Source organism: Chondrus crispus, genomic scaffold (assembly GCF_000350225.1).
Source record: "Chondrus crispus Stackhouse genomic scaffold, scaffold_90, whole genome shotgun sequence".
Classification (NCBI taxonomy): domain Eukaryota; phylum Rhodophyta; class Florideophyceae; order Gigartinales; family Gigartinaceae; genus Chondrus; species Chondrus crispus.
Window position 1 is genome coordinate 233,182 of NW_005178795.1, and position 27,025 is coordinate 260,206.

The window sequence follows — 27,025 nt, forward strand, 5'->3', positions numbered from 1 at the left end:
GTCTTCCATTTTCCCTCTGAAAGCGATGTCGGGTTCTGAAACACTGGCCTCAGCTTCCTCATGGACGAAACATCATTTTCATCTGACAAAGATGACAAAAGCTCGTGAAAGTGCTCCAATGTGTTCATGCGGACCAATGGATTCTTATCCTGGAGCGAGGAAACCACTGTCTGAAACAAGTTATCGACAGATCCGATTCCCATAAGAATTCGACATGTCTCGTGGATTCCAGCCGCAAGATTCCACCGTGTCTCAGGATCTGAATCTTTTGCCAAAAACTCCACAATCCCTTACAGCTCAGATGTATAGCCTTCCCGAAGACTTCTTGCGACGCCTGGTAAGTTGAAGGCGCAATATCTGCGAACTATTGGCCGTTGTATGTTGACATTGCGGTGAATGCCCCAAATGCATGCGCTTTCTCGTTCTCATTTGCAAAGAAGCGGTGTGTCGCGAACAAAAGAGGACCGAAAACCTCTAAAAAGATTTCCAAGAGCAGATAAGTATCATCGTCAACTATTCTTTGGTCTTCTTCGGCTGCACAACGAGCAAAGCGTAATTCTGTTATGAAAACAGGAGGTAGCAGCGTTTTGAATAGCGAGGATGTTTCACAATTGTCTCTGTGTGCTTCTAAGATATGACCTATCGTTCTTAGCGTCGCGGCATGTATTCTGTCGTCAGGATCTCTGAGCAAGCAGAGAAACTTTGGCCAAATACTGTTTTAGACCATTTCAATATCCACCACATCTCCAATGAATGCCAATGACTCTGCAACAATTCCACGAACGTCAGTATCAGAGTCATCTGCTAGATGCAAGGCCCGATTGAGCACGTAAGACTCAATTTCAGCCATACTCAAACATGCTGAAAGAGAACCTAGTACCCGAGCAACGAGCTTTCTGCAAATGTCGTCTAAGGACAAGGTGAAGTCATCGAGAATAGCGATTATAGAAGAAATTTCGTAATTGCCGTCTCACTGAACATTCGACACAACGAACAGTATCTCTCCCCAGGCTTCAAAGATGTCACTACTCATTGTTCTTGTGACGATTTGGAATGCTGCATCGCATATAAGCTTTGAAATGCGCTTCGGTATCGGTTTTTGCATGACATTGACCAGAGCCTCGGCTGCGGAAATATGAAGTTCGATGGACCAGTCACCTATTCTACAGTGAACCCTCTCGATATGGATACGCTCGGTGGACGCAATCCGTATCCATTTGCAGAGGTTATTCACATCCGGAGACCGTATCATATCAGTGTCACGGTGACCTGCATCTCTCAGAATGTCTGTGCTTTACTTAAAAAATGTATTTATCGTCGTCTGGACTGTGGAATTCCCTTCTTGGTACGCAGAGATATCGGGACGAAAACCATACTTTCCGTTGATGATGCGGGACATGACAGTTTGAGCAGGAGGTTTGGAAAGGGAAAACTGTACTGAGGCCCACTTCCCAAGGGCGCTTTGTGACGTCTGCTCCTTGCACTTTCTGCGCCGTTGGAACTCTGCACATATTTTGTTGCTTTTGGGCGAGGTTAAGCTCAGAGCGCTTCATCGACGATTGTCGCTTGACGGGGGCAGATGGCTACGGTGCTGACGACACGCAATGTTTGCGATCAGAGGAGATTTATTGGGGGAGGACCAACAGGAGTATATGCTAGAAAGATGTTTTTGTCGAGAATGATGATAATTGCGAAGCCTCAGACGGGGATTGGAATTTATTGAGCAGATTGTGAATGGATCGATCAAGAATGAACGGTTATGGGGTAATTTGTGGCTTGGCCGCTTAAAAGTAACCATAAAATACGTTTTAAGTAGGAGGGGTCTGTATGATATGCTTATTTCACATTGAACCCGATATCCAATTGAGGAATATTCCACAGACATTGTTTTTTAGTAAACATTTGTAAGCTACGGAGTACGTCGCTCGACTTTTTATCCGTTTACGGAGGATATCCATATGGAGAATGATCCTTATCGGGAGGGTTCACTGTAATGACATTGCGGTATTTTACCTGCAAAGAACACGACTAAAGCAAATACTCCAACACCCTCAAAAAAGGGTTTTATCGGCTGACCACAAAAGACTAGAGCATGCGCCAAGAGGTTGAAGATAAGTGAACATCTCCAAAATGCAGAGTTGTGGGCCATTGTGTGCGCTCGGTCCCTAAATGCTTTGCTGCGGAGCTACTGGCCTATCACGAGTTAACGGGGAGACGTGGATAAAGAAAAGATCAACTGTGGCCATCAGGACGGGACAGTCGCGCAGGCAAGAATGAGCTACGCTTTGTGAAGCCCGTGAATTGGTGAGATTTCTCTGCCGCTTGTTTGACTGAGCCATAAGGCAGCTTCGTGTCTATTTGCGCTACATGCGCAGCACACTGGACGATAGACAAGGATGTGCAAGGAAAGTTAAGGAAGCTGTCGATGTCGATGTCGACAGCTTCATCGAAGGAGTTATGCAGGAGACGAAAACAAGGTTTCGTTCTTACAGTAGTTATCGGAAAGCGGTGCATTACAAAGATCGAGCTTTTCGTCACTCCGCGTCGTTTCCCGAGTACAGTGGTCCCGCGATATTAAACCCATCTTTATTAAACACGCCTCGGTAAGAGACGCTGAGGTCTGCGACACAGGGGTTCGTCCGAGGGATGAGATCTGGGAGCAAAAATGCGTACGAGCGCTATTCATTCTTTATTTTTGAAAAAAATTAAAGAATGAAGATATGATTGGCCGGCGCTTTGAGAGACACGCCTTGATAAGAAACACTCCAAGGACGAATGCACGGGGTGGTTTTTATAGCGTGGGACCACTGTAGTACGTGGCCCTCCAGAGCTCATCTTCATCTTGTGCGGCTTCATCCAAGTTTCCGGAAAGGGAAGCAAGGCCAAGGTCAATGAACCATACCTTCCATATGACATCACCCCGTTCACCCACCTCACGCGTTGCTCTGATGTTCCTTTCGTGCACGTCCCTATGCCGCAGCCCAGTGCTGTGAAGCTTTTCAAGCGCCTCGAAAGCGGCATCTTGAAGGAGGCGACAGTCATTAGTATCCAACACTTTGCTTCCAAGTAGTTCCGTTTTTGCGGAACTGTCAGTCCGCCTTGTCAAAGCTTCCCCGACGTATTCTGAGACAATCACAGCGTCTGTCGGCGGCTGCTTCCAAAGAGCAACGAGGCGAGGCAACACTGTGCCCAGCAAGTGTGAGTGTTTCGACACCACTTCCTCGTACACGTCAATCTCGTTCAATAGCATCCGTAGACCAAGCCTCGTGGCGCAGTTCCAATACTTCACGGCTACGTCCAGCTCATTGTACCGGCTACGCAAGACAGCTGAGTGTCCGTCAGCCGTGATGATGTTGTCAGAACTTTCCATCAGTTCGCGAATGAGCTGTGGCTGGTAGAGCGACGCGAGCACGGTTTCAGCCGCAGAGTCGACATGTTGAGGCTGAGGAGTTGCGTCATGTACTGTACGGACAGGAGGCGCCGTGGAAGAGGCAGAACCAGAACGACGGCTCGCAGACCTCAGGGACCTTCTCCGGGGCAATGTGGCAGATCCGGTCTGACTACGAGTACGCCGAGCGGGGAGACGTTGACCTTGCAACTGTCTGAAAGCGTCTTTCAAGGAGGAGGATATATCTTCGGCCGCAATGCTCTTTCGTAGAATGGCCAGAACAGCGTGGAAGGAGCTGGCCAGAGCGTTGCATTTGTAGAGTTTGGAAACCTTCACCTGGAGCTTCCATATATCGGTGTGGTTCTGCGTGGGTTCAACCTTCATAACATGGCGTGGCTGTGATTTGTTACGATAACACATCCGTTCTTGGTGTGCATCGCATATGTAAGAGCCTGTGACATCATTCTGATGTACTACGCCGGTGCGCCACTTTTGTAGTCTGTGTTATGTAGCTCAGCTAGATGGGCGGGGGTGTTGGGTACCACACCCCTGGCAGTGAGCGGGAATCTGGCTCTTTTGACTTCAACGGCCACGAGGCGATGGCGAGACCGGACATCAGCGAGGAGGAGGTCCGAAACCATGAAAACGAAGTCGATTGTTGGGGAACCGCCGAAACGAAACAAGGCGGAAGGTAACTGTGCGCGATGGGCGGTTCGAAGTCTTGTATTCGCGTTGCCCAGAAGCCGGTGGATTTTTGCGACGGAAGAATAGGCGCCGTAAACGAGGCGGGAGACAGAGGCCTTGTCTGTGATTTCCACTTGCTCGGTGAGGTCTCCATGAGCGGCTACGAATGCGCCCCTCACCTGTAGCAATTCTTCAGACGACAAATTAGTGTTGTGTTCGGCATTGTCATCCCTGGCTTGTTGAACAGCGGAGGCAAAAGAATCCCATGCGACGAAAGAGGTTCGGTTTGGCAAGATGTCAGTGAAGACGTTGTCCGTACTGGTGTGCCCCGTATAGGTAAAGACAACGTGCGGGCGAGTTGGGGGCAACTGGAGACTGATTCTGTAATTTTGATCTTGAGATTGAGACCAGTATGCAGCGGAATACGGTGAGGGAGGATAAGGGTACGACGGCATGGCGGGGGTACGACGGCGGGGGTACTGTGATTCCAGGAACACCGATACCCCCGATCCTCTCGGGAGCGGGGGACGGCGGTGACTTTATTCAATAAAGCACCTCTCACTCACTTGAACAATAAACTCCGCGAAAAGTGCGAGTTCGAAATCCAAATTCCCCCTCCTATTTGGGTCGATTTTTTACGTCCCCCCCTACAATCGAAACAAAATGCACCTGTCTCCTACTGTATCGATACAATATCATGTGTCCCCCCCTGACACCGAAAGATTTTGACCTTGTCCCCCTCCCAATCTCAGAATGACCCTTTTGTTTTTTGTTTCTTGAAGTTGGCCGCAACAACTTCTGTCAAGCGCAGTCGATTGGCCGGATGCTTGCTGTAGAGAACGCTCCGAACATTAATTGAGAAGCAAGGACGGGCTGTGACCCAGAGGTGCAAGAAAGCCCGTAAGAATTGCAATACCGAGCTCTGTGCTGGCAACTCCCTTCAAGTAAGTTGTTTACTGTACATATTGCTCAACTCCTGACCGCATCCCGGGCTACCCAGTCGAAAATCGCGCAGTTGTATCCTTGAGACTCCAGGTTTTTGCAAGTGTGATCTCCTTGTATTTGCTCGGGGCATGCCCAATTGTTGCTAAAGTCATCCACATATTGCGGTACTTGGCACCTCAAGATAGCAAATATGTTCTCCTCTGTGCCCATGAGACCTTCTTGTAACGTTGCCGTCAATACAGCGTCATACATCGCTGCTATGTACTCAATTACAAATGCCGACCCTCCGAATATTCCACCACGTCCAATCTTCAGCAACTGTCTGGTGTCAGGGTTCTTGATATTACAGTACTCGTTGAACGCCTTATACTCAAATCCGTGTATCTCGGACGCCGGCGTATAGTCAAATGTTGTAAGGAGGAATTTGTTGAACATGTGTGCGCGAATAATATGATCGTTTTTGGGAGTCATAAGTTCGGGATTCATGCAGTTGTGTTTGGCGTCCAAAAACACAAAGTGAGTCGTGTTGAAGTAGTTCTTGGTTGCAGCATCACGAACCATGTATATCTTTGACATGACCAGTGGGTTGTAATCCTCCAAACCAGCCTGCGGAGAGTTCGCCAACCATGACGCACGCTCCAGCCACTCCTTTGACGTTCTTAAAGTTTGCACACGGTCATAGTTGTCAGGACCAAGCCATTTTGAACGCAATTCCTTCCTGTTCGTGATGACAAACTCCGTAGTTCTCTTGGAATCTTCACTCATCGTCTTCGTTAACTCATCAGCGATCTGTTGAGATGTGTACACGACTTTAGGGTAAACATGAAGCAACCATTTCGCCGTCGCATCCAGGTACATTTGGAACTCTCTCCTGAATTGATAGGAATCCGCAGCGAGACCGTCGCGGCCTAGATCGAGTAGTGAGGTGACCAGAGTTATGTTCATTTCGTGAGGCTGCAAAGGTGGGGCTCGAATCATTGCCGTCTCTACGGTATTATGCAGCCTGGTGACTTCTGTGCGCCAATCAACCGCCTGTTTCGGAGTCTTAGATTCAGGTCCATGCTGCTTCCATTCGTCGTCTGTCAAGCTCCGGTGAGCCTTCAAGTACGGTTGGTAACGTTCGTTGATCAAATGCCGCTGCTCGTTCAAGCCACCCGTGAATGCTTCCTTGATGTGGTATTTTCGAACAAAGTCGACTGGATATCTCTGCATCATCGGTGGAGGAATCGGTGAGGTCGGGTCGAAGTGCACGCCTCCCAACTTTTTGAAACTCGTTTCGTTCCTCAAGTAGGCGTCTCTAATTTCCTTCATGTCTTGCGTAAGACGATAGAAAGCGTACCAAAACGTATTGAAATGCTGATGCTCTGACTCCGCATGGCGAAACAAGCCAGTACCGACTGCAACGGTAAAGTTCTTATCGGTCCAAGCGTAAGAGCGCCAGTTTGTGTAATACTCAAAATCGAGGAACGGAGAGGTCTTGCCGTGTTTGTCAAATTCGATCTTGTACTCTTTCCTGTACCTCTCGCCAACCTCATCCATAAACCATTTCTTCTTGAACACAGCGGGGTTATTAGTCCACTGGCAGTATACAGAAGACGAACAATATATATCGACTTCTTCAACCTTGCGCTCGGCGCCGCCGCATCTACGCATGATCCCCTCCCCAGGGTACATCGTCGTAGGATCCTTCTGCCAGTGATGTACAAAGCAGAGCAAGTTCTTCTGCTGCGTCATTATAGAGCTTTCGCGACCCTCATGCATAATTAGAGCGTGTAACGGCACCCCCGGATTGTAGCGATGTCTATGCCTCACCAGATCCGCAATCCCTGATCCTACGATTACCTTGGAATCATCTAGGCGTGACTCCATAACGGGCTGCTCCTCAATGAGTTCCCAATCCTTTTCCATGAGGAGAACATAGTCGTGCCTGGTGAGCTCGATCATCTTTGTGATGGCCAACCCAAGAGGCATGTTCTCCTTCGACACATGTATGCTGCGCTTCTCCTCCGGAATGCGGTCAGAAAAGTCGGGAATTTTTGTCACGAAGTCGCTCTCGCTCTTGACACCGTTCAAAAAGAACAGCACCTCATCTGCATAATCAATTAATCCCCTGTCAAGCCACGATTTGAGCGCATACTTGAGCGAATCATACTCATTATGAAACAGCACGACAACAGACATTTTCTCCCCCGCATAATGCTTCCGCTCCGAGTCCATCGCAAGCGACCCAACCTCCGGCGGCACCGGTCTCCTCTGCGTTACACCATCCGGCACGAAGACCGGGAGCCGCCACTCAGCGCTCACTGGCTTCGGCGCAATCTCGCCATGATCGGGGACATCCGCGTCATCTTCCTCAGCTGCGCGCGCATGCGGATCCTCAACGACTTTCTCGCCCTGGATCACCGACACGTTCCCCCCTCCCATGCGTTCCACGCCCACCTGCGAGGTGCTCTTAGCCGTAGCTTGATGGCTCTGGTGCAGATGCGTGATGTCCATGACGCCGACCTTGACGTCCTCGACGCCCGCCTTAAGCCGCGACAGGCTCTTCGGGTAGAGATTCCTGAAGACGAGGGCGGCGGCGGCCAGGACGGCAACGAACAATGCGAGCAGCACAATACTCGCCGTTGTGCGCTTCGCCCGTCGGATGCGCAGCGCGGACAGTAGGGAGTTGAGCCACTTACGACTGCGCGCCGTGGAGAAGGAGCGGGATCGGGTGGAGCGCGGCTTGTCGTCGGGATCGGAGGTGAGCGCGGCGCCCGCGCGGGAGAAGCGCGGCTGCATGCCGGCCGAAGAGATGGAGGCGGGGGGCAGGTCGCCCTTGCCCGGCATGGTGGATGGGAGAAAGAGGGCGGAGGAGGTGTGGGGCGGGGACTGGGAGTTGATTGAGAACGGACGAGGGCGGCGAGAAGAAGTTGGGGAAAACGAGACGGGCGGTACAGTAGTAACAGTAAGGTTGATGGGAGTTGATTGAGAACGGACGAGGGCGGCGAGAAGAAGTTGGGGAAAACGAGACGGGCGGTACAGTAATAACAGTAAGGTTGATGAGGAGGGACCGGATGCTGATAGTAGGGCCCAGCTGTAGATTGGTCAGTTTTGATTAGTGTGCCATGGAAGGGCCAATCAGGGGCATGCGCGGGAGGCAGGGGCACAGGAGGACTGTAAGCAGCGGTGTGTAGAAAAGAGATCACAACCTCAGACGCCCAATTAGATCTGTGTCTGGAGGCGGAGTCCGCGATGCGGACACAGCAATGTGACACTGGACTTACAGTGAGACGTGAATGGAAGCCCTCTATTGGTCTGAAAGCCCGTCGGATCTGGCGCGGGCGTGGAGAGGCGACTGTATGAGAAGATCTTTGTGATTGGTGAAAAAAGCTTTGTCGTCCGTTTCCTGGTCCGTTTCCTGGTCCGCAGCCTTCGATAAGGGGGGTTGTGAAGTACTGCAATAAATTTAAGGCTTCTGCACAGTGCACTACTTGTGTGCAGTGTAATACATGCTGTGTACAGCGCGAGGCATACTGTACGGTAAGCTGTTGTGTAGTACAGTACAGGGGGGGTACCGTTCTCAAGGGCTTGGTTTGGGACACTTTCGATCACCCCAAAAATATAGACTTTCAGAAATTTATTCCATGCTTTTGAAGAAAAAATATCCACGCTGCAGACGGCCACTTTGTCGAGGTGCTTAATTTGGGACACCCTCGACAAGAAAAACTTCACGTTAACGTGGAAGAGAAAGTCCTACGAGTGCTGAAGCAGCTTCGTCGCGCAAGGCACCGCCCTTGGGCGTGACCTTGCGTGGAGGTTGTCCTTCCAATGTGCTGTACCATCTGGCTACGGGCGAATCTTCGCAAATCGAAGAAAATCGATCCTCACGCACAAATGTCGGGTTCACTGCGCAACCGACTCCACAATTCTCTTTTTCAATGCCCTCAGGATGTCCCACCTGTTTCTTGTTTCGAACTGTAAGTCTGTTTCCTCCCCCGCTAGCCTTTTTGGCTTTCCATTGCTCAAACTCTTCGAGCAAATGTTTTACGGTCAAATGTTTCGCCTCTTTGCCACCTACAAGAGCCCAATTGGGCAAAGGTGACGTCGTTTGAGTTCTCGTGGGACCACTATGTTCCTTCAAAACAGTATTAGTGAAATATTTCGATGTGGTCAGCAAGGAAATTTCAGGAAGTTCTCTCGACGGTGAAAAAGATTTGTCACAAATCTCCCGAACGCGTCTGAGAAGCCGTCCATCTGCCTCTCTCCTCTTCATTTGATGCAACTGCTGCAGGCCAAATGTATCGGACCGAGGAGAGTGACCGCAGAACGTATCAAATGGCGTGCCAGGGCCTTTTTCTTTATTCTGCGCAGCAGAAACAAACCTGTAGTCCACAAGTCATCATCCAGCAGTGACGAAGGATTTCTCAATTACTGGTTTTGTTATGGCTTTGTGTCCCGCTGCTGCTAGTTTTAGTTTGAAGGCAACATTGGCAAACCCAGTATGGCAATTCGACAGCAATTCATCGCGTGCAGCTCGAATGGATTGCTGAAATACACGGTTGATTGCCTGGTCACAGGGCTGCAAGAAATGACTAGTGTTTGCAGGAAGGCGAACGATTTCGACGTTGTTTTCTGCACCATACTGCAGCCATTCTAGACTGTTACGGGACGCATGCCCGTCCAAGATAAGCACAACTTTTTTTTCGGGGCAAACATGCTTGCGAATGAACTTTGTCCCGTGCTCCAGTGCATCTTTGATGATTTCACCATCAATTGAGTCATTTGGAGTCACAGATATTCGAGTGGAGGGCGGGCACCAATCCGTTTTCGTGAGCCAGTTCAATGACCCATCCAGACATGGGACGTCTTTTTCCTGGAAAGGCTCCGACCACCTTGACATTACTTTTTTCCCAGAGGCAATTAAAAATAAAGGAGCAAGGAGGCCTGATGCCGAAGCAGCTATGCCGGCTGTGGTACAACGACCGATCCGCGGTCGGTGTACAGTAGGAGCGGCCGCGCGCAGCGGGCACGGGGCACCGTGGCCCACGTGTAATACGTATGATTACCGAACGGGCGCAGCAAGTGACAGGTGTACGCTTGGGTACACGTGTAGTGTAAGGAACCGTGTGGGGATAATGCGCGCGCAGTGTAAGGCAAGCGCGTAGTGTGAGGATCCGTGCGGTGGTGTAATGACGGCGCTAGATTTTCAATCGCGTACAGTACCTGGTCCACAGTAAGTGACAGGTACTGTATTGGACAGGTGTCCCGGGCGTCCCTCTGAGGGGTTAAGACCTGGACACCGTCCTCGCAGTAAACACGGGGGGCAGACTTGCCCCCCTCCCTTTCGCGCCTACGTACTGCCGTTTCGGTATTCTCTCGCGCGTTGGCTTCTAACCCGTTACCGGTCGTCTCCGATCTAGCACCTCGGAACGACTGCGCGTAACCGGCCAGTGTGCCACTCCCTTTTCGCAAGTCCGACCGTTCGGTAACCGCGCGCCCCGCGTCTCGCGTCGCGAGCTCCCTCGGCTCATCCTCCGAGCCTCTCGCCCGCTAGGGTTTGAGGAGAGTTGTACCACATTTTGGTACTCTTGTGGAGGGGTACAACTCTCGAGGTAGAGCCGCGCGCCTTGACGCCCGCTCTGCGCAGAACCGTACGGACGGAAAAGGTTGAGAAATCACCGCGTCGATCGCGAAGCGTATTCGACGATGAACCGACCGGATCAAGGGGCAGACTCCGCCTCCGGGCGTCTGAGCACCCGCAGTGGCAGTGGCGCGCCGCGCCCCCGGGTGGAGAACCCGGAAGCCCTGCTGCGACCGCCACCGCGACCGGGCCGCACGCGAGCGTCCGCATCGGATGTTACGCCGGCCGGGTCGGCAGGCACTGAGAATCGCGTCCAATGGATGGTCGACGCGATTCAGCCGCGCATCCAGGCCTGGGTCGAGGAGTTCCTCGCTACGGAACTCCCCCAGGTAGCGCGCGTATGCCTCGACCGAACGGTGCCTGCGCTCGTGGACGCGCACGTACGCAGCGCGATACCACCGCTTTTGGACGAACTTCTACCCGCTCAAGTCCAATGCGAGGTGGTGACCGCGCTCACCACTGTGGATGAAGAATCCCCGTCCGGTACGGCTCTAAAGGGAGCGATCAGCTCCGCCGTGGCCAATCGTCTGGCCACGACCTTCGCCGGAGCAGGAGTCGACGCACGCGAGCAGCGCGACTCGACCGCTCCGGACCCTACGCTAACGCACGCTGAACCGATCGGCGCCGCACCCGGGATCGGTACAATGGCCCCTCACCCGGAGGGTAAGACCATTTACCTCCCACCAATTTATGGTGCTACAGGAGGGCCCACAGAAAATGGCCCTCCCGTACTCGCCGATACGGCTGGTCCCCGCGGGACAGAAAACCGCCTGGGGCGCTTCGCGACAGAAAAGCGACAGCCGTATCGGTCGAGCAGAAGAAGCGCACCCGGCGCTCAAGGTTACACCTCGGAGGGTACAGAAAACCCCTCCGAGGAAGAAGACACAAGACGTCGCCACAGGGCGACGCGCAAGAACCGCGACGGACGCTACGCGCGATACCGCGATGCCGGAGGGGTCGGTTACCCCTCCGATGATAACCGCGACGGACGCTATACGCGATACCGCGATGCCGGAGGAGGTGGATACCCCTCCGATGACGAGGACACCGAGTCGGACGGATCGCGCAGAAGCGACCGCAGAGGCCGCAATGCGCGCGACCGACGTCGGTTCCGGCGAGAAGACTCCGATCCGGAGGGCTACAGTAGCCCCGGCGGAGAAGGAGACCGCCATCGCAGTGGCAGGGACCGCCGGTCTGCCCCGAGGCGGGATCCGAAACGGTTGCCGGTGATCAGGCCGCTGAACGACCTGTTCACCAAGGCCGTCGACTACCGCACGTATAGGCTGGAAAATCGCAGCGCGCGCTACGACGCGAGTACCGCGCGGCGAGTTAACCGATATCGGAAGAAGTTGGACGTCCAGCTGAAAACCCACACATTCGGTGGTCAAGATCCAATCGCGGTGCTAGGATTCCTCGCGCGCTTCAAGATGGCCTGCGACCACAATGGGGTCAGCGAAGGCGCGGCCGTGTGGTGTTTCCAGTTCTATTTGACTGGGCAGGCTCACGCCTTGCTCCAGTCCAGGCTACACGGGAACACCATGGCGGTCGATGCGGAGCAGCGCGATATGCTCGAAACCTACGCGGAAGTTATTAACTTTTTATTGCGCACGTACGCGACCGACGAAGTTATTTCCGAAGCGGTCGGTGATGTCACCTCCTTCCGTCAGAGCTCTAATATGACGGAGGAGGTGTACAGTAACCAGTTGTGGGACAAGGCGTTGCGCTGCGGAACCGTATTTTCGGACAGGCGCCTGAAGTCCCTTTTTGTTGAGGGACTTCTGCCAGCGACGTGCGCGCAGGTGCGGAATTATCTCGCGACGCATCCGGGCGTGGACTACCAAGCTGTGGCACGCTACGCGCAAGCGATAGGCGAGACGCACCGCTCGGCTCGAAGACAGGCGACCTCCTTCGCGTCGCCTCAAGCACCGTCCGACTCGGTGAGAAGATTCACGCGCAACGCGCGGACAAGGCCCGTGCTGTCGGTCGAGTCCCTGTCTGAACTCCCGACAGCACGCGGAACCGAAACGGAGGAGATACTGGCGGTGACGGACCAGTCGGCGACGCCGAGCTCGCTTAGCTCGCCGCCGACTAGCTACCATCCGTCACCTGCCTCGTCCCCGGCGGGCGCGCCGATGGCGCCCGCCCAACACGGTAACGCGCGCGCACATCCGTACGGAAGGCCAGTACAGAACCAGCGGGTCCGGTTCTTCAACCAAGGATTACCTGGACCCCCGCCGTGTCGGTTCTGTCTGGACCTGACCCACCGACAGGAGCAATGTCCTGTGGTGGCGGACAGCGCGCTGCGTTCGAAGCTTTTGCAGGCCCGCGAGGCCAATTACCAAAAGCTTCGGATCCGTCAAGGTCTCCGCCCGGGTTCGCCGTTCGAGCGCCAACCGCCGACCGCGTGGCGAAATTCGCGTGCGCAGGCTCCCACGGGCATCAACGTGGTCGAGCCGCGCGAGGCCGTCCAATCGGAAGAACCCGCGCTACCGCTGACGGACGAGGGGCCCGAGGACCTTGGGTTGACGGGGGAAGCCGGGGAGGACGCGTAGAGGCGTCGACGATCCTCCCCGTGCCAAGCCTCAATAAACAAGGCACCCCGTCGACCGCTTCGGTACGCGCGCCATCGCAGAGCCGAGCGGACGAAGCGGCAATTTGCTTCTTCAAGAAGCAAAATTATAAGGTCACCGCAACGGTCGGACAACGACGCGCGATGATGCGCGCCATCACGCCGGTTCTAGATTCGGGCGCCGGCCCGAATCTAATCCACCTACGCTGTGTGGCAGAACCGTGGCGCGCTGCCATCCAGTCCGCGCGGAGCCCGCCGCACATCGACGCTTCGAATAGGTCGATGAAGGCCCTCGGCGAGCTCAAACTGTACGTCCGGATTGGTGAGTTCGTCGCGCGCGTGCCGTTCTTGGTCGTCACCAACCTCGCGGTGGACTGTATCCTCGGAACCACGTTCCTGGATCGCCACGTGAAGGCGATCCTGCCACCGCAGAGGAAGGTGCTGTTCCATCATGCGCCGTCCGTAGCGCTGACGGGAGTCACACCCTCGAGGCACGACCGCAACATGGCCTCGAGGGGACCGTCGCAGCAGCTCCCGCAGGAGGAAAATTCGGCCGACCGGAAGCGCGCGCAGTTCCCGACGAACGTACCGTCACGGAAAATTCGCGTGGTCAAGGGGGTTGTAGTATAACGACGGACGCGCGCGCGGGGAGATTATTAACAGTGCGGCCGTGCACGGTGGACACGTGGGCGGGTGTGCCCACGTGTAGGGAGCGCGCGCGTGCCGAGCGGTCGTAATCTGGCGTACGTGTACAGTAGTGCACGTGTCGGCCAAGCGGTAGTCTACCAGTATGACGCGTGTACGCTAGCACACGTGGCATCCGTGCGGTAGTCTGTAAGCAGCGCGTGTGTACAGTAGTACACACGTGTAGCTGCAGCGTCCGCGCGGTAATTAGGAATTGAGGCGCTAGTTTTTTAATGGCGTACAGTACCTGGTACGCACTAGGCGGCAGGTACTGTATACTGGGACAGGTGTCCGAGGCGTCCCTCTGAGGGGTTAAGACCTGACACCCGTCCCCACCAGTAAACTGGGGCAAGCTCGCCCCCGTCCCTTTTGCGCCTACGTACGTCCGTTTCGGTTGTCCGCCGCGCGCGCTGGCTTCTAACCCGTTACCGGTCGCTCCCGTTTACGCACCACGGGGCGACTGCGCGTAACCGGCCAGTGAGCCACTCCCTTTTCGCGAGCTCGTCCGCTCGGTTCTATTAGCGCGTCGCGTCCACGCCGCGTGCTCCCTCGCTCAAGCCTCCGCCTCTCACCCAACCCAGGGCGGAGAGGTTTTATCCCACAGGGGTCACGATACCCCCGATGACCCAAGCGATGGTACGCGTCGCAACACCGGTTGGGGGGCTTTGCTTCCTGCAAAACCACCCCAAAACGGCGCATAAGAATTTATGCCTGATGGCCCAGGGGGTCATGGACCTCTTCCCGGGCGAGCCGTTTACGGTGCTTGTTAGCAACTTCGGAAGCCGCGCGGCCCACGTCCCCAAGCATACCGTTGTCGGTCTCGCGTTGCCATCCCCCACACACATCCTGACACTTGGCGTGCCGGTCCCCGGAGAGGCCGACGCTAAGGAAGGGGGAGGGAACAAAAATAATTCCTCGACCGCTACGGAGGAACAAGCGCGACGCGAACAACCAGTTACGGACGAGAGCAGAAGACAATCCTCCACCGCTACGGAAGGATACGCGCGTCGCAAAGAATCCGCTACGGACGAAGGCAGGATTAATTTCTCACCCGCAGGGGAATGTGCGCGACGAGAAGGACCCGTTACGGACGATGGCAAAATTAAATCCACCACCGCCTCGGGAGGAGGCGCGCGACGCGAAGAACCGGAAACGGACGACGCCCACAGTGGCAATCCCGCTAACGCGGATGAGCGGACCGATACGGACGCGGAGAAGACCCGCTCGTGGGAAGAAGACGTCCATATTGGTGCAGAAGACAGTACCGTCCGGTCGGAAATTATGGACATGCTGTCCGAGTTCAAGGACATGTGGTCCGGCCACTTGGGTAAGATCGATGCTACGAAGCATCGCATCGAGCTGAAGCCCGGTGCGAAGCCGATCTACCAAGCACCCTACCGAGCCGGACCCATCGCGCGCGAGAAGGAGAAGAAGGAAGTCGACCGCATGCTGCGCGCGGGAGTCATCGAACCGACATCGGCTGAGTGGGCGAGCCCCGTGGTCTTCGTCCCTAAAAAGGACGGGACCATGCGGTTCTGCGTGGACTACCGCAAGCTAAACGCCGTTACGGTTCGCGACTCCTACCCACTACCGCGCATGGACGAATGTATCGACTCGCTCGGCGATGCCACTGTCTTTACCACGCTAGACTGTAATAGCGGGTATTGGCAGGTGGAAATCGCCGAGGAGGACCGCGATAAAACAACGTTCGCGTCGCATTCGGGCCTCTACCGCTTTCTACGCATGCCGTTCGGTCTCAAAAACGCGCCCGCGACATTTCAACGAGCGGTCGACATCATCCTGTCCCGCGTGAAATGGGAGACCGCGTTGGTCTACCTTGATGACGTCATTGTCTACTCGCGAACCGTTACGGAACATATGGAACACGTGCGCGAGGTACTACGCTTGCTACAAGACGCCGGCGTATCGCTAAAACTATCGAAGTGCGCGTTTTTCGATACGTCGGTTACCTACCTGGGTCATGTTATCCGACCGGGACGGCTGGAGGTCGAGCGTCGCAACGTTGTCGCGATCGAGCGGGCGCGCGCGCCAACTAACCAAACGGAGCTACGGTCCTTTCTCGGTATGTGTAATGTCTACAGGAGATTCGTCAAGGGCTTCGCGAAGATCGCCGCACCGCTTAATCGGAAGACCGGCAAAAATCAGCCCTTCGAGTTCGGGGTCCTATCCGATGCGGAATACGAAACATTTGAGGCGCTGAAGAAGCGCCTCGTGTCACCGCCAATTCTCGCGTTGCCCCGTTACGGTCAGAAGTACACGCTGGACACCGACGCGTGCGGACACCAAGTGGGCTGCGCCCTTTACAGGAGCAGCCCGACGGGTGTCGCCGACCGATCGGATACTGGAGCCGCGCGCTAACAGACGCGGAACGCAACTATACGACCACCGAGAAGGAATGCTTGGCCGTAGTGTGGAGCATTCTCACGCTACGGCCGTACCTGTACGGAAGCACGTTTAATCTCCGCACAGATCATGAGGCCCTGCGCTGGGTCCTCAATCTGGCGGACAGTTCCGGGCGGCTCGCACGCTGGCGCCTACGCTTGGCGGAGTACGACTACGACGTACAGTACCGCCCGGGCGTCAAGCACCAACTCGCGGACGGCGTCTCGCGCCTACGCACCGACGGCGGTGACACCGCTCCGGTCGATGACGAGGTCCCGTGCTTCGTTGTCCAGTCGCAGGAAGGCAGCGAGCCCCTCCTGGACAAGGTGCACTGGGACCCGACACAAGACCGCCCGGACGGATTTCACGCGCTCGCGGTAACTCCCGAGGAACGCGACGTGGCGTCCATCTCGGTTGAGGATTTCCTACGCGAGCAGGCGGACGACGCGTTCTGTCGCGTCGCTGCCGAAACGGTCGGAGAGCCTAATTCTAAGTTTGACGTCGACCGCTACGGTTTCCTTGTAAGGAAGTCCCCGCTCGATGGGACCCTACAACGCGTGGTACCGAATCGGTTACGCCCCCGGGTACTGTACCTTGCACACCATCCGAGGTTAGCCGGTCATCCGGGGGGAACGCGCATGTACTACACCCTGCGAAGGGAGTACTACTGGCCACACATGGCCAACGATGCGTTTGCGACCGTACGGAACTGTGCGTCGTGCGCTGCTACCCGCGGGACCCCTGTCAAGAACCAGAAGGATCTCAAGCTGTTCCCCGCGGCGGGCCCCATGGAGTTTGTCGCGATGGACCTCCTGGGCCCGCTGCCCAAGACCGCGCACGGGAACCAACACGTGCTGGTTATTACCGATCGGTTTTCCAAGCTTACGCGCAGCAAACCGCTACGGATTACCACCGCTTCGGTCGTCGCTAATGCGTTCCTAGACAACTGGGTCTACGTCTACGGAGCGCCGCGCTACGTACTCACCGATAACGGTCCGCAGTTCGCTGCTAAATTCTTCGATGCGGTATGCGCCCTCCTGGGGGTGAGGCATTATCTCACGACGGCCTACCACCCCCAGACGAATGGGCAAACCGAACGGTTCAATCGCACGCTGGTGCAACGTCTCCGACATTACGTGGAGGAGCACCAGCGCGATTGGGACGACTACGTGCAACCGCTGACCTTCGCGTACAATACGCAGGTCCACCGGTCGACGGAGACCACTCCGTTCGACCTGGTGTTGACGCGGCCACCGTCTGGATTGATCCTTCCCGGAACTGTACCGCAGGGCGCGGGGACCCATCTAGAGGACCGGCGTACCCCGGTACAGTACAAGAGGGCCACGCTGCGCAAGCTCCGCGACGCTCTCGACCGCGCACGGACGAAACTTACCGCTTCGCAAAAGCGGTACAAGGACAATTTCGACAAGAAGGTCCGCTTTCGGCCGGTCGTCAAGGCGGGCGACTTCGTGTACGTGGACCGCCCGCCACGTCCGTTGACAAGCGTCGAGCGCCGCACGCGTGCGCGAAGTCCGACCGATACGGACGACCTCTCTGTCAAGCTTCTACCCAAGACAGAGGGTACATTTCGCGTGCGCTCCGTTACGGACACCACGGTCCTGATCGAACAGGACGGCGTGGAGAATCGCGTGAGCATCGACCGCGTGACGAAGATGCCACGCGGGCCGGGGGATATCGTCACCCCCGCAGCGTCGACCGAATCGGAAGTCCCCGCAGCCGCCCCGAGCGCGGAGTACGTCGTTGACCGCATCGTCGGACACCGTACCGCGCGGGGCGGGATCCAGTACAAGGTCCGCTGGTATGGATATACCGCTTCCGACGACACCTATGAGCCCGCCGATGGGCTCCCGCAACCGTTTATCGATCGGTATTGGCGCACGCGCCAACGCGGAGAACCTACGCAGGCATAACGCGACGCTTCGCGGCTTCACACCGAACCGCTCGGACGCTCGTGTTCGCACGCGCACCGCTACAGGATCGAACCGACAAGGGGGCGACGTCCATCGATGGTTTCCGGCCCAAAGCCGTCCGATTTGCGGTTTTCCAGTGTCGGTGCCATCGGCTCCGTCTCGCCCGCGCGCGTGCAATACCGTTCGCGGAACCGGGCTACGATTTTTATTTACCTTAGGAGGGGGGGAAGCGTAGCCCGAAGTACGATTTAATTGCGCAAGTTGGCGAGGAAGAAGAGCACCGATAATCGGTTTCGTTTAATCCGGGCAATGCCCCTACTGTACTACGTAAGGGAGGAGACGCTCGGCAAGCCGGTGTCTAGAAGTGGCGCGAGCGCTTCGCCGAGGGCGCCGGTTCGACGTCGTCGGGCGCGGGGCGCGAGGCCCCGACTGTCGACGAAGACATCGGGGGCGCCGCCAGGCGTTGGCTCACCACCGCAAGGACGTCCTGTACGGAGCGCAACTTTGCGTGATGCTCGGCACGCTCGCGCGTCGCCGCGGCAGAGGATTCCTGTAACACCGCGACGGTCTTCTCGAGCTGCCGAACCCGGAGCATCCAATCTCGCGCCTGCAGTAGCGCCGCCTCGACCGAGGAGGGGGCGTCCGCCCCCTCAAAGGAGCAAGCGTACTGCAGCGCCGCGAGCGCGGCCTCCTCCCGGAGGCGCTCCGGGGGAACTCGACCGAGCGGTTGACTTGTGGGAGGTTTCGGCATCGTTGCTGGTCGCGATACGGTTTCGGCCCCGGTCACCGCGCTTATATGCTGAGTGACCGGGGGTGGGTCCGAAAATCCCGCCTCACCGACCGGACGCCTTAAGTCGCGCCGCTCCTGAGCGACCCCCTTTGGCGAGTCGCTCTGGATGGAGCCCACACGAGTGGACCCTCCGGGAGCGGGTAGCGCGGGCGTAGCGACAGGCGCCACCGTATCGGCAGCGATCGCGAGCGAGGACCCACCACTGTCATCGGCCGGTGCCTCGTAAAGGCCTTCCGCTTCAACGGTTCCGTATGCTGCGTCGTCGCCGACCGCGCCCGCTTCGTCGCTGACCCAAGGCGGCATGTCTAACGCGCAGCCGCGGGCCCAGCTGAACCATACGAAGCCCGGCCGGCCGGTCCAGTCCAGGCTTGCCGTGAAGGTCAGTAGCTGTTCCGCGCGCGCCGCGTCGTACGCGGTACCGTCGAGGATTTCCTTGACGCCGACCGAACGGATGAGGGCAATCAGCCCCACCGAGAGGCGGAAGAGCACGCCGCGCTCACCGAGCGGCTCGTCTCGCCTCGCAGCCAACCGGGGGTCGGGGCACCTCGTGAAGAACGGCAACCCCTCGCGGGCAGCCCGAAGGAAGCACAACAACGCGAGCACCGCCCATTCGGACAAGACGATCGCGCGCACAAGCGTGCGCGTACGTTCCGTTTCGGTTGACTCCGCTCGACCGCGTGGCAACCAATGCGCCGCGACGTAGGCCATCGCACTCGGCGTCGGCACGCAAAGGTGCTCCGGTGCCTCGAGGTCCGGCCAGTCCGGAGGGAGCGAAGGATACAGGCCTCGCCGCGCTGCGCTGGGCACCGAGAAAAACTCGGTGTTGTGCCACATATAGGAGAAGTCATCTGCACGGCGCCAGCGCAGCCGACTCTCCCGCGCAGCGTCCTCGCCCCACCGGCCGCGGTCCGCGATGCTGTACCAGTTGTCGAAAGGGCGCGGGAAGGCCACCAAGCGGATGTCCGGCACGACGCCATCGTAGCGCCTGTACCGACCGAATAGGTTGAGGAGCGTGACGTGGTACCGCTCCTCGCCACCGCACCGGACGTAGAGCAAGTCGCTGCCACCCGCGGCGGGTGTACGGCACGGCACGTGTCGCCATCGGGCCTGCCAAGCGCCCGCCCGATTCTGCTGCGCCACGCTACCCCGCCCGGACGGAGTCACGATGGCATGATTCGCAGGGACTGCCTGGAATCGCGCCGAGTCCAAGAGGCGGCGCCGCACGTATTCGTCGACCGTCATCGGGGGCTTGCGACCGGAAGCGCGTCGCCGGGCTCGCCGCCGCCGGTGGTCCATCGAGGACCCGGGCAGCAGCGACCGGACGGACTTGACGCCACTTCTCAGCCAATTCGGCGCGCTGGGGGTCGTGAAGGCCCGCCCGAGCGATAGCGCCGACCCCCGCTCGGCTCGCGGCGAGAGCAGGACAGCCGGCGGTGCCATCGTCTCGCGCACAGTACCGAAATCGGCTCTTGGCGACGCCGTGCCCGCGGCAGGCAGCGGCGACATGGGAGGCGGGGGTAGTACCGCGGGGTACGCCGGACCCGCCTCAACCGTCCTTGGAGCCACACCCTCGGAGGGCAGCGGCGAGGGCCAGGTCGGTCGTTCTTCTATCGGTGGCGCAGCGACCGGATCGGACGCATCAGCTCGCGAGCGCGTCGCGGGCTCGGCCAAATTGGTGGTCGACTCTGTTCCGCCGCGGCGAGCGCGCTGCGGCTGAAACGCGGGAGTCGACCCGGGTAACGCCGGAGCCCTCCCGGGGCTCGACGGCGCACCGATCGGAAGCGCGTCCACGGGGGTGTTGCTGTGGTCCATGGTCGGTCGTGGGAAGAGTTGGGATAAAGGAATGTCGTCGTCTGGGGAAGGAATGGAGGAGTGTTGGTGAAGTGTGGGGGAGTGCTGTGTTGGAGTTGGTGGTTCTGGGGGGTTCGCGTGGGAGGAGACAGAAGCTGCGCTATCCGAATCGGACGATATACCCGACTTATATACCGTCAGGTCGGTGAAGAGCCACGAGGCGTGCTCGTCCGCGCGAAGAGGCTTCCGTCCGGTCATCGCACGCACAGGTTGTGGAAGAGATCGAGGGGACCGCTGGGAAGAAAATGTGGTCGCCACGAGGATGTGGCGACAGATAAGGAAGGGGGTCTGTGGTACAACGACCGATCCGCGGTCGGTGTACAGTAGGAGCGGCCACGCGCAGCGGGCACGGGGCACCGTGGCCCACGTGTAATACGTATGATTACCGAACGGGCGCAGCAAGTGACAGGTGTACGCTTGGGTACACGTGTAGTGTAAGGAACCGTGTGGGGATAATGCGCGCGCAGTGTAATGCAAGCGCGTAGTGTGAGGATCCGTGCGGTGGTGTAATGACGGCGCTAGATTTTCAATCGCGTACAGTACCTGGTCCACAGTAAGTGACAGGTACTGTATTGGACAGGTGTCCCGGGCGTCCCTCTGAGGGGTTAAGACCTGGACACCGTCCTCGCAGTAAACACGGGGGGCAGACTTGCCCCCCTCCCTTTCGCGCCTACGTACTGCCGTTTCGGTATTCTCTCGCGCGTTGGCTTCTAACCCGTTACCGGTCGTCTCCGATCTAGCACCTCGGGACGACTGCGCGTAACCGGCCAGTGTGCCACTCCCTTTTCGCAAGTCCGACCGTTCGGTAACCGCGCGCCGCGCGTCTCGCGTCGCGAGCTCCCTCGGCTCATCCTCCCAGCCTCTCGCCCGCTAGGGTTTGAGGAGAGTTGTACCACACGGGTCTACACAACCGCTGGATGTTGGGCTATTTGGACCATTTAAGCACCATCTAAACAAGGAAATTTGCGCTACGTCGACTACAGTAACCGCGAGTGAGCTGGACAAGTTTGACTTCCTCAAACTGATGCGTGAGGCGTACGAGGCGTCGTTCACACGTGCGAATATAATCTCTGCTTTTGAAAAGGCCGGTTTGTGGCCTGTAGATTCTCACAGACTGTTAAGAACCCCACGACCGTACAGTTTCGAAGACGCGTCCCGCATTTTATCAGTGAAAGAAATGGAGGAAATTCTTGAGCTAAAACGGAAGACACAGGCTCAGGGCATCGGTTTGAGACCAAAAGTTTTAAAGTGTGGCTATTTGGACACATCTAAGGGGCTGAATCTATGCAGTCAAGAGGCGATGAAGCTCGTCAAAGAACAGGAGGAGAGGAAACGCAGTACGCATGCGCGAAAACTTCTTTATGCTGCAGATAAAAGTGCTCGTGAAGCGCTCGCCGTGGAGAGAGTGCGCCGAGAGCGGGTCAAGTTTGAGCAAAGGAAGCTTTGGTTTCGAGTGAAAAGGTACGGGGATCCGAACGTGATGCCAAGAACACTGAAAGTGCGTCGGAGCTTAGCGGTGAGGCGCCAGCTTGAATGCAAGGTGGCGACCGAGTCTTGTTCTTCTTTGCATCAATGAAAAATAAATGTAACGGTTTAATCTCGTCAGTTGAGATGGAAAATTTCAGTTAAAAATTGTGGCTTCCGGTTATGACTCTGCGTTCAAGACAGAGTGGTATCTTGCCTCTGATTGAAGGTGAACTTGGTGCGAGGGGGACTCAATGTAAATATCACTGACGAGTAAATCGGCGTGACGCTGGAACTGGATCTGGCGCAGTTCTTTTCTGCGATGTATGAGTTGGAAAGGCGAGGTCGTGGAACGTTTCCTTCGTATTTTATTATTAAAATGTTTGATATCGTTCAGATTAGGGGGACCCCCCCGAGTATATATATATATATATAAAGCTGTCCTCGCATGAGGTCATCGCCGTAATCATATGAGAACAAGTCCCGGTCAGATAGAAACTACAGTAGCTAGTTCTTGGTGATCTTATCAAAAATCCCCAACATCAACGACTCACAATGGCACCTGTCTAAATTTACGTCGGATGTGTGCTCTGTGCAAACGCTGTCCTACGGTGCCCACTGCAGTGAAACCCGGTCGGCCATTCGGCCCGAGATGCCCATTTGCGTGCAGTTAAAGGCGGTATGCCTTTGGGGAAACGTTGATCCGGCAATAATAATACTGTATTATCGTATTATACTATAAAGTCTTGAAATATTTTAAATGTGTGGTATACGTGTCATGTGTGCCTGTTATATTGCTGTCGGCTTGCTGGCATATCTCTGTACGATGACCCCCATGGTCTCGTATACATAGAGCGTTGCCACATGCGTTGGTATGGTCACCTCAATGCACAAGTGATATGCACAATTGCAACATACATTGAGCCTCTGTGCATGTGATAGAATCCGAGGCACGGGTGGCGTCCCGTGATAGAGCGGTAAACGTAGATGCAGCTATGGAGGTCCACTGCACTCCAAAAGAGTAGAAATTGGGGAAGTGGCACTGATTCTAGAAAACAGTTAAAGACTCTCTCGCTCCCTCGCTGCACTATCAAAACGGGAAGTCCGTCTGTGGCCATGTTGGAATGTACCCTTCCGTCAACTCTGAATGTTCTATCCCATTCTATCCCGTTTCTCCCGTTTCTATCGTTTCTATTCGCCCCCATGTTGTGCTCATATGCAATGAACTCTCTACAGTGGAGAAATGTAGCTTCTGCATTCTGGCAGACATGTCGTCAGCGCGCTCCATGTCGACGGAACAACCGCTTTCCTGTTCTCTTCGCTCGCTGGAATCAGAAATCCAACATCTAATCCTATGCGATGAATACACTGTACACAAACCTCGCGTCTCCACGTCATCAAGGAATGATGCAAGGATAAGACTGTTGCGTCAAGTGGTATTTTTATCAACGTTAGCCAAGTACACCTACCGTACCCCTGGTACCTCCATAGCCCCCCAATTTGGTCTCCTTTTCAGGAAAATGACTGTAAATGCATCAAAATAGCTTCCAAAACTCTGCAAATATGTCTCATGATAGACCTGAATGAGAGCTTTCAAACAAGCCTACATTGGCCATGGTTGGAGACCTTTTGCGACGTACCATCGGGCTGTTCGAGCCTGTTTGGCCCAGAGGCCGGTTCGGGATAACTCCCCAATTTGGTCCCGCGATTTTATGCAAATTTTTTAGCTGTTAAAAAGGGCCGCAAGTGTGTTCGCTGCGTTGTGTGCTGCCGCAGCTTCAACGCCTGTGGGCGCAGACAGAAAGCCAACAGACGCTGTTCGTCCGGCCGCTTTCGCTGTATAATTCTAGTCCCAGTAGACCGCGACACACCGGTTCTCGATAGGGAAAAAGCTTTCGTAGCCCCACTAGCAACGAGCTGGACAAATTCCTCTCGAGCCGCCTTTATGCCTTCATCGCGAACATCTCTCTCTTTCGATGCCCTGGTCTCCGCCCTCATCGATCCGCGCATTTCTCTAAAGCGACTGTGAGGAGCTCTAAGGCCTTGGAGCTCTCCAAGGCCTTAGAGCTCATCATAGTCCCTCAAAGAAAATTTTGTTACGCTGAGTTGGGGTCTTCTCCGAAAACGCGCCCTTTTCCGGTGCTCAAAATGCATGTTTCCGCGGGAGAAGCCGGCATTGGCTCAATGCGTTGGAAAGCTCTAGTCCTCACCTTTAATATAGTGTGGTTTGCGTCACCTGTAGAAGGCGCACACGCGACATAAAAGCCTTTGAAGGAATATGGGACCAAATTGGGGGGGGGGGGCCCAAATTGGGGGGCTATGGAGGTACTGTACAAGCGGAAGTGTCGATGCCCCCACTGGCTGTCCCTTTAGTGCGTGTCCAGGCTCTATTTTAAACAATCCCCCGCACATTGCTTGTGCAGTGCTCAGGGGGGTGGTTTGGGCAATGAGGGAAACGCGCCCGATAAGTATAGATTCGACACCGACGTTAATAGCTGTTGAATGAGGCTTCAAGCCTTGGCTTGCAAGCCATTCCCGTGGTCCTGCTCGGCTGAGACCGCGTCATGTGCCACACTTCTACAGCCGGCACGCACAGATGGAAGCCTGGCGCACGGCCTTCGCGCTATCGATCGTCCTCCGTCGTCTTGTACGCGTCCAGCCTCGAAACGCATTTGTTACATGTACGGTTCGTCACGGCTTCCGCACCGCCATCCTTGCATCAGTGGCACTCGCCGTTGCACCACTTTTCCCTGTTCCCCTGTGGGCACTTTTCGCAGATCTGAGAAAAGTAAGCGCCGCACGAGACGGCCTCCTTGCTATCTTCTTCTATTGGCGGGGTTTCCTTGCTGCCCTCCTTTTTCTTGGCGGGTTTCGCATGTGTCGAGCACAGGAACGCACTGGTCGGCTTCCGAAAGTGCACGCGTCGAAGTGGAAGTGGAATTGCGCGTCGCACCGTGTTCGCACCACTGACAGTCAGCGTGGCACCACAAATCTCCGTGACCCTGCGGACACTCTCCACAGGCGGGGGCCCTGTGACCGCCGCAGCTTGTCGTGTTCGTTAGATGTTTGGCCGTCTCGCTGCCCGGGCCGCAGCTTGTCTCTTGCGCGCTGTGGTTTCCGCTGCAAGTCAAGCCGTGCAGATACATCATCTCCTCCTTTTCGTACACGCCGTGTTGAATGAGAAAATCTTTCCTCTCATGAAAGACGTCGTTTTCATTCCGCCATGGATAGATCCTCTTTTCCGTCGTGCAGTTGGCGCCACAGGCTCGGGCCAGAACGCCGGAGAAGGCATCCTCCGTAATGATGGCGAGGGATTTCGACACAGCGTCAGCAACACAGGCTACCAGGCTCTGGGAAAGCATGTAGCCCCCGCCGCTCGCGTATGTCGGATATTCTTCGAGGAGATTATCAGCTTGCCCCATACCATGCATACAAAGGCCGACATAGTCCGCTCTGCGATGCTCTGCCCTCGATATGCGCTGAATCTCACCCATGTTGACGTATGAGTCGTCATCCGTCTTAAGAACGTGACGGCAGTTTGCGATGTGCTTGTGGATGGCGCTGAAGAAGGTTTGAACCTTCCAGGTAATCTGAGTGTACGATTCCTCCTTCGCGATCCACATAATATCGCCATGGGTATGAAACTCCTGTTGGACGGTCTCCCATTCGCCAGCCAGTAGGAAGAAGACGTCAGTTCGGTTGTATGCCCACGTGCTCCGTATCCAGTCGCGCTTTTCCTGGTACACGCCGACTTTGTTGGCCGACAAAACGCCGGCGACAACGCCCAGTTCATCGTTGTTTCCGCGGGATGCGAGGTTTGTAAAGACAGAGCGGGGGTATCGGTAGGTGACGTTCTGCCACGCCAAAACTGCAACGTCCTCTACAAAGCGAAAGGGCTGCTCGGGGTCATGCGGAGCAAGTGTCGACGTTGCGTTGGAGCGGGCGGGGTCGACGTGCCAGAGATGAGGCCACTGGATGCCGGTGAGGATGTGTTGCACGCATGCTACGGAAAGGAGGGAGACGGCTGTGACGCAAAAGTAGCAGAAGGAAGAGCAGGACCTCATGCGTGCGCTGGATTTGGACGTCGGAGTCAGTCTAGGGCGCACTCATGAATTTGCATCGCGCCCTCGCGTGCACCTACAGTATGTATGCCGCTAGGTCGCGGGCGGACGGGGAGCCGTGAGGGCTGGAAGGGGGGGGGGGTCGCTGTCGGAAAGACAGGCAAAGTGATACCCGTGCGGGATGATCGGGGGCTATCGCAAAAAAATAAAAGAAAAGGGGGGAACAATAAAGGTTAACCGGCAGGACCGGGCGAATGAGGGGAATCGCGCTTTTTATTGTCGTGGCTTCGTTTTTGTTTTTCGCTTATCTTGGCCGGTAGTCTGCTTCGACTCCCTCTGTATTTATACTACTCCCGTCCTCTTTGATTCTCTCTCCATGTTGTCTTGCACTATCACAAAATCCATGTAGGAGAGGATGAACTCTTCTTTGACCTCTGAAAATATTAAATGCTACCGTTTCGTGCATTTTAATAATTTTGTTGAGATGCATTTACTTACTACAGTAAGCATGTAAGACGTCACCGTCAAATGCTATTTTCCCACAATTTGGGATGTTCAGGTAATTAGGGCGTTGTGGTTCCAGGAACACCGATGACCCCCGATCCTCTAGAGAGCGGGCGGCCGGCGGTGGC

General features: G+C 56.0%; 6 protein-coding genes; all 6 read right to left on the reverse strand.

The window, feature by feature from the left end:
- Positions 1-648: 648 nt before the first annotated feature.
- Positions 649-801, reverse strand: CHC_T00007993001 (hypothetical protein). Its single transcript, XM_005711644.1, has one exon. The coding sequence runs from the start codon at positions 799-801 to the stop codon at positions 649-651; it is 153 nt and encodes a 50-aa protein (XP_005711701.1).
- A 748-nt stretch (positions 802-1,549) lies between these two features.
- Positions 1,550-1,885, reverse strand: CHC_T00007994001 (hypothetical protein). The gene has a single exon (XM_005711645.1). It carries the CDS (start codon positions 1,883-1,885, stop codon positions 1,550-1,552), a length of 336 nt encoding a protein of 111 aa, XP_005711702.1.
- A 906-nt stretch (positions 1,886-2,791) lies between these two features.
- On the reverse strand, positions 2,792-3,772 carry CHC_T00007995001 (hypothetical protein). Its single transcript, XM_005711646.1, has one exon. The coding sequence runs from the start codon at positions 3,770-3,772 to the stop codon at positions 2,792-2,794; it is 981 nt and encodes a 326-aa protein (XP_005711703.1).
- An 896-nt stretch (positions 3,773-4,668) lies between these two features.
- On the reverse strand, positions 4,669-4,771 carry CHC_T00007996001 (hypothetical protein). XM_005711647.1 is given in 2 exon segments: positions 4,669-4,690; positions 4,691-4,771. The coding sequence occupies 1 exon segment, from the start codon at positions 4,769-4,771 to the stop codon at positions 4,691-4,693; it is 81 nt and encodes a 26-aa protein (XP_005711704.1). The 3' UTR covers positions 4,669-4,690.
- Positions 4,772-5,011: 240 nt separating this feature from the next.
- On the reverse strand, positions 5,012-7,846 carry CHC_T00007997001 (hypothetical protein). XM_005711648.1 is given in 2 exon segments: positions 5,012-5,041; positions 5,042-7,846. The coding sequence occupies 1 exon segment, from the start codon at positions 7,844-7,846 to the stop codon at positions 5,042-5,044; it is 2,805 nt and encodes a 934-aa protein (XP_005711705.1). The 3' UTR covers positions 5,012-5,041.
- A 16,671-nt stretch (positions 7,847-24,517) lies between these two features.
- On the reverse strand, positions 24,518-26,396 carry CHC_T00007998001 (hypothetical protein). XM_005711649.1 is given in 2 exon segments: positions 24,518-25,148; positions 25,149-26,396. The coding sequence occupies 1 exon segment, from the start codon at positions 26,394-26,396 to the stop codon at positions 25,149-25,151; it is 1,248 nt and encodes a 415-aa protein (XP_005711706.1). The 3' UTR covers positions 24,518-25,148.
- Positions 26,397-27,025: the final 629 nt, after the last annotated feature.

Bases quoted from the DNA above. Each gene is read 5' to 3' on its own strand.
- CHC_T00007993001 (XM_005711644.1), bottom strand. From the start codon at position 801: ATGACTCTGATACTGACGTTCGTGGAATTGTTGCAGAGTCATTGGCAT.
- CHC_T00007994001 (XM_005711645.1), bottom strand. From the start codon at position 1,885: ATGTCTGTGGAATATTCCTCAATTGGATATCGGGTTCAATGTGAAATA.
- CHC_T00007995001 (XM_005711646.1), bottom strand. From the start codon at position 3,772: ATGAAGGTTGAACCCACGCAGAACCACACCGATATATGGAAGCTCCAG.
- CHC_T00007996001 (XM_005711647.1), bottom strand. From the start codon at position 4,771: ATGATATTGTATCGATACAGTAGGAGACAGGTGCATTTTGTTTCGATT.
- CHC_T00007997001 (XM_005711648.1), bottom strand. From the start codon at position 7,846: ATGCCGGGCAAGGGCGACCTGCCCCCCGCCTCCATCTCTTCGGCCGGC.
- CHC_T00007998001 (XM_005711649.1), bottom strand. From the start codon at position 26,396: ATGAGGTCCTGCTCTTCCTTCTGCTACTTTTGCGTCACAGCCGTCTCC.